This window comes from Microtus ochrogaster, linkage group LG2, assembly GCF_000317375.1.
Source record: "Microtus ochrogaster isolate Prairie Vole_2 linkage group LG2, MicOch1.0, whole genome shotgun sequence".
Lineage (NCBI taxonomy): Eukaryota > Metazoa > Chordata > Mammalia > Rodentia > Cricetidae > Microtus > Microtus ochrogaster.
Genome location: NC_022028.1, coordinates 8,934,278 through 8,943,583, shown reverse-complemented (window position 1 = coordinate 8,943,583; position 9,306 = coordinate 8,934,278). Strand labels below are relative to the sequence as shown.

Genomic DNA, 9,306 nt, shown 5'->3' with positions numbered 1-9,306 from the left:
TGGCCGTGGCTGGTAGTGCTGTCAATGGTTGTATTCCTGGCCGTGGGAAATGGCCGTGGCTGGTACTTCCATTGGATGGTTGTATTGTTGTCTTGCTTAATGTGGATGGTGGGAAAATTCCTTTACCTTCTGCAGCCATTCACCCAGCCTGGACCAAATGTTTGTTCTTCGCCAGCCACTGTGCCAGGTCCCCAGGGATCTAGGCGTCCACCTGAACCCCTCACAGCACATGGCTCTACCTTTAGGCTTCTGTTACTGACACTCCACTGGGACCTAACAGGTTTCCAAGGCCTGCTCCCACCCCTCTGCCCCTTTGGCTCTCCTGGAGCCCACCTGCAGGAAGACATGCCTGCTGTCCTCTTCCACAGGTAAAGCGGACTCTCTTCATCAATGGAATCTCCAAGTATGCAGAGTCAGAAAAAATCAAGAAGCATTTTGAGTGAGTAAGCAGCCCACCCCACCTCAGGCATGCAGACTCTTGCTTACCCATCAGCCCCAAGAACATCTTTGCACCTTTGGATTCATACTCAGTGGTCTGGAGCCCAGGCTGAGGGGAGCAGATCGGAGGAAGGCCTCACATCCCAAGCTGGGCTGTGTTCCCACTTTCCTGAGTGACAGCCCCTTCAGAACTGGGCGGGGCTAAGGGTCACCCATGGCCTTAGGTTTGATCCCTAGCCCTTCAAAAAAAAAAAAAATTAGTAAATGAGAGAAATAAGATGGAATTGTGAAGAATACAGCCTGTGACATTTGTTTCCTTCCTCTCCCTCCTCCTGCCTAGAACTGGGTCCTGAGGTGGCAACTGCCTCAGAATTATTATCAGCACTTGGTACATATGCAGACATTGTGGGGCAGCTCATGGGCTGAGGGGGCTTCTGAAGGAGTCTGAGGAGGTTGGCCTGTGTTCCCTCAGCTTCTCTGGCTCTTCAGTTCAGGCGCCTGACAGGCACCTTGGTGTTGAGCCCACGGTGTAGAGGGTCAAGGGCTACCAGCTGTGGTGGTGCACACCTTTAATCCCAGCACTCAGGAGGGAGAGGCAGGCGGATCTCTGTGAGTTTGAGGCCAGCCTGGTCTACAAGAGAGTTCCAGGACAGCCAGGGCTACACTGAGAAACCCTTCTCAAAAAACAAACAAAAAGTTAAGAGCCCAGCTGCAGGGATATAGTATCTGCAAACAGGGTTCGAGGTATGGTCACACTGCTATTCACCACCAAGCTTCCTTCAGTTACCATGGCGAGAGATGAATGAAAGGTCGTCTAGCTCAAGGGTCACACCATGGAGATCCGCTGCAGGAGTTAGTCAAGGGTCTGAACTGAGATTGGTCCAAATCAATCTGTAACCCAAATTAGGAACCAGCCAGTGACTGTGACAAGGGACGAGTCAATAGGAGCCGGCAAGTGTCTGTGACAAGTGGCATCACTGGTCTTGGTTCAAGCTCAGGATTCAGGCAGATTCAGGACTTACTCTTTTCTTTTTTAAATTTTACTTATTTTTATTTTATGTGTATGGGTGTTTTGACTGTGGATGTCTGTGTACCATGTGGGCACAGTGCCTGTGGAAGCCAGAGAGGGAGACGGATGCCCTGGGACTGGAGCCAAGTCTCTGCTACCCTACTGTGTGCTGTGGAAGGCAGAAAGCCAGACTAGACTGACGTGTCCTGGCTGGGCTGCTTTCGGAGTCGGTCTCTAACTTTGTTAGGAAACAGCCTGTGGTTAAAGTTTATCCTCACTCAAAGGAGGAGTGAAGAGAATCTGGTCTTTATTGGAGTCTGGGGCTTGCAGTGGGGTTGAGCATAATGAAATCCACCTTTCACCCCCTGTCCATTCACGTGCTTTGGTGGGCACTTACCGTGGGGAGGCTGTCGGACAGAACTCTGTATGTGCTGATGACCAGGGGATGGCCTTTGTCCACACTGAGCGGTCATCAGTGCTCACTGGGACTCGTGGTCCAGGTGGTTTGCCCCAGAAGAAGTAGAGAACACCCTTTGTGTAGAATCACCGTGCCTGTGTGGTTAGCTTTAAGGGATTTGCCATTAGTCTGGCCAGGGTGAGCGCTTGCCCTCCCAAAGAGGAAGCCTACAGCAGCTCAGAGCCATGAAGGAAAGAGCTGTGGCCACCTAGCAAGTTCGTTTCCAAGGACGCCAGGCCAGGTGTGAGTCTCTAAATTGTCGTGAGTTTGTGGCGTTCGTCTTTGCTACTATGGAACTTTATATCACATGTCTCAAATACTTGGTGGCCCTTCATTTCATTTTAATAAAACATCAAAAAAGATGAAAGAGTCAAGCTCAAGGACTGGATCATTTTGCAGTCACGTGGGAAGGACACCGCTTGGTAGATCAGCAAGCATTTTGTGAATGCTCTCCAGAGCCACGTGCCGGGGAGTCAGGGCAACTCGCCATACTCAGGTTGGGGAGAGGGGTCAGCCCTGGGCCTGGGTCATGGCCAGGGTTAGAGATCAGATTCAGGACCAGTTTCTTGTTGGTCTTAGGCCAAGATTGGTTGGAATAAATCCAAAGTCAAGGCCAAGTGTTGGATCAGGACCAGGGCTTCTGGGAACAGAGCTTAGAGAACAGCCTGTAACTAGAGACAGTTTCTCTGAACCTCAGTACCCAGCCCTGGGCAAGAGTCAGACCACAGGCCTGGCCTTTCAACTCCACACAGGAATCTCCTCACATAGCCTGGGTTACTGTTGCCCTCTGCCTTTACACAGTCTGAATGCATACCTGCACCCAGGCCCCACTCATAACATGAGGAAGGACTTTAAAGTTCTGTTCTTTGTGTTTGTTTTTCAAGACAGGGTTTCTCTGTGTGGCCCTGTCTGTCCTATAACTGTCTTTGTAGACCAGGCTGACCTTAAGCTCATAGAGATCTGCCTGCCTCTGCCTCCCGAGTGCTGAGATTAAAGGTGTGCACCACCACCACCAGGCAGTTTGTTTGTTTGTTTCACAGTTCTGTTGTTGAGGAGCACTTAGACTGAGATGGGGTACACTGGGCATGTGTTGATGCGCTGGCGCCCTGGATGGTAGCCAGGATAAGCAGTGGGTGGGGCCTGCAGAGCATGACAGCTGAACTGTGTTTCAGGGAGGCCTACCCCAACTGCACCGTCCTGGAAGCCCGGCCCTGTTACAACGTGGCTCGTCTTATGTTCCTTGACGCCGAGAGGTACTGGGTTGGGGCCGGGGAGGCTAACACCAAGGGCCCTCAGCTCGTTGTGGAGGGAACCTTGGCTACCGTGTGGGAACCTGGCTCCCTTTTCAGTTGTTTCCTTGTGCGTTTTGAATATAGCTCAACCTTGGGGGTCTCTGTTACTTCCAAGGTCTGGGGTCTTAGAGTGTATTGCAAGAGGGAGGGGGTCTACAGTCCTCACGTCTGAGGACTTAACCCTCTTCATCTACAGTACGAGAAATTTATGGCACACTAGTAGAAAAATTGGCCCTCTAGAAATGGGCAGGGAGGTCCTTGGATGGGACCACTGCTGCTGAGCCCTGTGCACTAAACAAACCTGATAACAAGACAGCCCCTGTCACTGGGGACCTGAATTTTTGTCCACTCCTAACCCCTTTGCATTTGAGAAAAATTTACATGACCTCAGGTTTGTAGGAATATAAATAGGAATATAAGCCAAACATTTACTGAGAATAAATCATAAAGAAATTTATTTTAGTCAGGCAGTAGTGGAACATGCCTTTAATCCAAGCACTCAGGAGCAGAGGCAGGTGGATCTCTGCGAGTTCAATACCAGCCTGGTCTATAGAATGAGTTCTAGGACAGCCAAGGCTATATATAGAAACCCTGTCTTGAAAAAAAAATAGAAAAAAAATAGAAAGAAAGATGTTTATTTTAGCTGGGTGGTTGTTGCGTTCACATTTAATCCCAGCACTCGAGAGGCAGAGGCAGGTGGATCTCTGAGTTTGAGGCCAGCCTGGTCTACAGAGCAAAATTCCAGGATATCCATGGCTACACAAAAAGAAACCCTATTTTAAAACAAAAAAGAAGAAAAAGAAAGAAAGAGCCAGGTGGTCATGGTACACATCTTTAATCCCAGCACTTGGGAAGCAGAAGCAGGCAGATCTCTTGAGTTTAAAGCCAGCCTGGTCTGCAGAGTGAGTTTCGGGACAGCCAGGGCTACAAAGAAACCCTATCTCAAAAACCAAAACACAAACAAACAAATTTATTTTAAGACAATTCCTGGGGCTAGAAGGCTAGACGGCTAGCTCAGTCGGCAAAGAAAATGCCTTGCAAGAAGTTCAATACCCAGAACCCACAGAAAGATGTCATTGTCACAGCACACACCTGTAACCCCAGTGTTGGTGAGGCAAAGCCAAGAGACCCCGCCTCAAAGGTAGATGGCTAGAGTAAGGATGGTGCCTGAGTTATCCTCTCGCCTCCACGCATTAAAATAAAGTCCCTTGGTCCTTATATAATCTTTCTATTTATCAGCTAGTGAAGAGAGCGGGCTGGGAAGATGGGTCAGTGGGCAAAGGTTTGTCATACAAGAGTAGGACCAGTGTTTGGGGCCCCACCACTCATGGGAAAAACAAGCCCCAGGCACAGCTATAACCCTGGTACTGCGAGGGCAGAGACAGGCAATCCCTGAGATTCATTGGCCTTCCGGCCTGACCAAATTTATGAGCTCCAGATTCAGTAAAAGACCCTGCCTCAAAAACTAAGATATAAGCCTGGCAGTGTGGTTTGCACACTCAGGAAGCAGAGGCAGGCGGCTCCGAATTCAAGGCCAGCCTGGTTTACTACATAGTGAGTTCCAGAACAACCAACATGATATAATAGAGAGACCTCTCAAAAAAAAAAAGAAAAGACAAACCTGTTGTAAGACAAGACAATCGAGGGATGCGCCCAATGTCAGCACCTTGTTTCTGTGTGTATGCGCATGCATACATGAATACACACATGTGAACATGCATGTACCAGTACACGCACACAGCACAAACAAGATGGGAGCACACTCCTAAGATGAATGTACTATGTCTGACATGGTACCAAAGATACGGGCAATAACACAGGGAGATATTAACTCTTTGTTTTTTGTAATTAAGCCATTATTATTCTTCTATGAGAGCAGAAGGCTTTGTATGCACAGTGCGGTCACAGCGACTCATTGGCGCAGTCTGAGACAGAATGTTTGCAGTGTCTCTGGCACTGTGGCAAAGGCCACGCAAACAGCAAGCAGTGTCCAGAACCAAGGCTATAGTGGAGTTGCAGGCTCCAGTACAGGCGAGCTCTGCAGAAACACCTCAGGTGCAGGATGTGATTGGCTGTTGCCTTTGGCCGGTGCCTGATACTCATAACCCCCAAGTTCAGTTATGCAACCCCACATCACAGCCCACAGTTAAAAAGCTTTGAGTTTTGCCAGGTGATGGTAGTACATACCCTTAATTCCGGCACTCAGGAGACAGAGACACACAGATCTCTGTGAGTTCGAGGCCAGCCTGCTCTACAAAGGGAGTTCGAGGACAGCCAGGGCTACACAGAGAAACCCTGTCTCAAAAAAACAACAACCAAAAAAAAAAAAACCAACAACAACAACAACAACAAAAAACTGGGTTTCTTGCTCAACTCAGCTCCGCACCCCACCTCCCAGCCATCCTCACACACTAAGTGGCGGGTGACTGGCCCCCCGGGTCCTACAGGAAGAAGGCTGAGCGGGGAAAACTCTACTTCACGAACCTGCAGAGCAAGGAAAATGTACCTACCATGATCAACCCCAAACCGTGTGGCCACCTCTGCTGCTGTGTGGTTCGAGGCTGCGAGCAGGTACCTTTAGGTGCCCAGGGTCCCTGGCTAGGCTGGGGAGGGCTGGACAGGTCTCAGTGGACATGGTAGATCAGTCCACTATCCGAAGACAAACAGGTATGGTGGACAATAAGACCCAAAGGTAAACAGACTCCCAGAGGAAGAGTGCCCAGGGCCCTACCCCAGACAAGCCTCCGCCTCCTTATGGAGCCCATGAAACCCCTGATTCTTTCTTTAAATATTTATTTAGGGGAGGGTATACCATGGTGCATGTGTGGAGGTCAGAGAAGTTTATGAGTCAGTTCTCTATACCATATGTGGCTCAAACTCTGGTTCTCAGGCTTAGCTGCAAGCTCCTTTTACTCACTGAGCCATCTTGCAGGCCCTTGCAGCCCCCGTTCTCACTGTTGGGTTTGTCCGGTTTCTGATAACTTTTAAAACCATAGATTAGGCGAGCATAGCGAGGGTCTGGGGGTGTCAGTCAGTGCCGGCCTAGCATACAGAGGTCATGGGTTTGATCCCCAGTACCACATAAATCAGGTGTGCCACTTGTCTGGGATCTCAACATTCAGGAGGTGAAGGCAGGAGCAGCTGAAGCTCAGAGTCATACCCACTACTTAAGAGAGTTTGAGGCCAGCCTGGGCGACATGAGACCCTGTTCTTTAAAAATAGTCAGCTGAGAAGCTAGTGAAATAGTCCAGACCTGTAATCCTATTGTTTGGGATGCTGAGGCAAGAGGAGCTCAAGTTTAAGACAGATCTTGACTGCATAGCAGCTTCCAGAAAGAAGAGGAGCGATGGAAGGGAAGGAGGAAAACGTGAATTATTTTTAACAAGTTTCTTAATTACCCCATTCCTTGGTTTCCCCCTTGAGACTGGGTTCATTGTGCCCACCTTGCAAGGCTAAGGCGGGGACAGAACGACTCCAGACATACCAGAAAGCCTCAGGAGTTGCTGGCTGATGCTGCGGGTGCCTCCCAGCTCTGACCAGAGCCCCTGGCCCTCCCGCCTATAGGTGGAGGCCATTGAGTACTACACAAAGCTGGAGCAGAGGCTGAAGGAAGACTACAGGCGAGAGAAGGAGAAGGTGAATGAGAAGCCTCTTGGCATGGCTTTTGTCACCTTCCACAATGAGACCATCACAGCCATGTGAGTCGCTGTCATCATCACACGATCCCCCACCCCCACCTCTTGCCCTGGACCTCTCTCTGACACTGTGGTCCCCAGTCTCTGCTGCAGTAACAAGTATCCACCTCCCCCCCACCCCCAGCATCCTAAAGGACTTCAACGTGTGCAAATGCCAGGGCTGTGCCTGCCGTGGGGAGCCGCGTGCCTCTTCCTGCAGCGAGGCCCTGCACATCTCCAACTGGACCGTGACCTATGCTCCGGACCCCCAGAACATCTACTGGTGAGCCACGGCAGGTGGAATGGGGCTTCCTAAAGCAGGGAGATGATGGAGAGGGAGGTGGATGTTGCCAGAGACCAGTCAGTCCGCAATCCTCAAAGTGACCCTCCCTCACCTTCCCAGGGAGCACCTGTCCATCCGAGGCTTCATCTGGTGGCTGCGCTGCCTGGTTATCAATGTGGTCCTCTTCATCCTGCTCTTCTTTCTCACCACCCCGGCCATCATCATCACCACCATGGACAAGTTCAACGTCACCAAGCCTGTGGAATACCTCAATGTGAGGCCCATGCCCACCCAGCCCTCCATGATGTGGTGTGAGCATCAACGCCAGGCAGCATCCCCTCATCCTAGTGTAGTTCTGGCTCCAGTGGTCCCAGCCTTGCTCTTCCAGGATGCTTCCCAAGGACCAGGCAGCATACCTCCCCACCATGCCTGCCCTTGGGTTCCACCACATCCTACCCTCAGGAGAGGCCACTCTTGGGTTTACACTTCCTGGAGAAACCCCCCAGGAGGGCGCATGACCTTGGATAAGGCCCCTTTTCTCCACTCTCTGAAAAATGGGAGGTTTAGATTGGCCCCTTGACGTTCATGTGAACATTCAGATCCTCTTGTCAGCTTGAAGCTCAAGGCTGCTCAGATGACAGTAGGGTACACACATGGCTGCCTGGCCTCCTCTGCCCCTCCTGCCATGGACTTCAGCACTCAGAAGCTCAGTAAACAAGATGCCGGCCCCAGTGCAAACCCCATCCCTCTGCTCACTAACTGGCCCAGCCATCGAGTCTTGTAGCCTAGGTTGGCTTCTGGTTGTGTGATTTAATATGTAGAGCGTGCACAAGCGCTCAGCACATAGTAGGTGTTCAGCAGATACTCACCGTCAGCATTACCCTGGAGCTGTTTTCATGGCCCTAGCCTCCACCCCCTAGCCATCCGAGTGTTCTGGACTTTTAGGCTCACCCAGCTACCCCTAATGACACTCCCTGTCCCCCCCCCCCCACAGAACCCCATCATCACTCAGTTCTTCCCTACACTACTGCTATGGTGTTTCTCCGCCCTGCTCCCCACCATCGTCTACTACTCTGCCTTCTTCGAAGCACACTGGACACGGTAAGCTGCCCACACTGCACCTGCCAACCCTGTCTCTGGGCAGCCAGCCCTTTGCCCTGAAGGGTCCCTGCCCTGGGCCCTGTACCTTCACCTAGGGGACCCCCACCATCCAAGGGAGCCTCCTGGGACATTGTCCCAGGATGGGCTGCCCTGCCCTGATCTTGGCCTGTGCTCTGCCGCCTGCCCACCCTCATAGCTCCGGGGAAAACAGGACCACGATGCACAAGTGCTACACCTTCCTCATCTTCATGGTGCTGCTTCTGCCCTCGCTGGGACTGAGCAGGTGAGTGTCGTGGGACCGAGGGGAGCCGGGGTGGAGGTTTACCTGTCCCCAAACTTGCGGGCGCTCTGCTGCTCTGCCATTCTACCTCCCATCCTTCTCTCCTCCCTGCAGCCTAGACCTCTTCTTCCGCTGGCTCTTTGACAAGAAATTCCTGGCCGAGGCAGCTATTCGGTTTGAGTGAGTGATCAGAACTCTTGGGGAGAGAGGCGGACGGCGGGTGGATGTGTCTGAGACACTTCTAGCCTTTATAGGAGGGTGTCACCAAGCTTCCAGCTGTGTGGGGTGGGGTTAACACCCCACATCTACTGGGTTATCCGAAAGAAGACACCCACAGGCTATGTCCTTGGATGGAGTGTGTTGAGCTCATGCTCAGGAATGCACCTGAATTGAGCTGAGCGTGTGCTCAAGGGGGGATCTAAGTCTTCAGAACTCTTAGGTGGGGGCTTCTGTGCGGTCTCAGGTTCTTATTCTAGGACTGCTAGGAGTCTTAGATTTCAACAAGGAAGTCGGGGAGATGTCTGTAGTGGGAACTTGGTCATAATTTGGGGGTGACTTGGGGACCCTTAGAGTATCCCTGAGGGTCCCTAGAATACTGAGGTCTCTTGGATTCACAACTCAGAGTGGCCCGCTCTGGGGCACAAAGCTCAGGGTTGCTTATACAGCACAAGTTGTGTCTCTCAAGTGTGTCACACTCACTCAGGTGTGACCGTGGAGTGCCCTCCCCACCTCACTCAGGTGTGACCGTGGAGTGTCCTCCCCACCTCACTCA

General features: G+C 51.5%; 1 protein-coding gene across 2 annotated transcripts in view; it reads left to right on the top strand.

Moving 5' to 3' along the window:
• The window catches only part of Tmem63b (transmembrane protein 63B), a 26,551-nt gene that overhangs the window by 12,434 nt on the left and 4,811 nt on the right, over nt 1-9,306 (top strand). For both annotated transcript variants that reach the window (XM_005359838.3, XM_005359839.3), the window contains 9 exons: nt 369-439; nt 3,077-3,157; nt 5,644-5,767; nt 6,761-6,894; nt 7,016-7,153; nt 7,274-7,427; nt 8,148-8,254; nt 8,451-8,537; nt 8,649-8,714. In XM_005359838.3, coding sequence (XP_005359895.1) covers nt 369-439; nt 3,077-3,157; nt 5,644-5,767; nt 6,761-6,894; nt 7,016-7,153; nt 7,274-7,427; nt 8,148-8,254; nt 8,451-8,537; nt 8,649-8,714 — 962 coding nt within the window. The remainder of the gene's footprint in view (nt 1-368; nt 440-3,076; nt 3,158-5,643; nt 5,768-6,760; nt 6,895-7,015; nt 7,154-7,273; nt 7,428-8,147; nt 8,255-8,450; nt 8,538-8,648; nt 8,715-9,306) is intronic.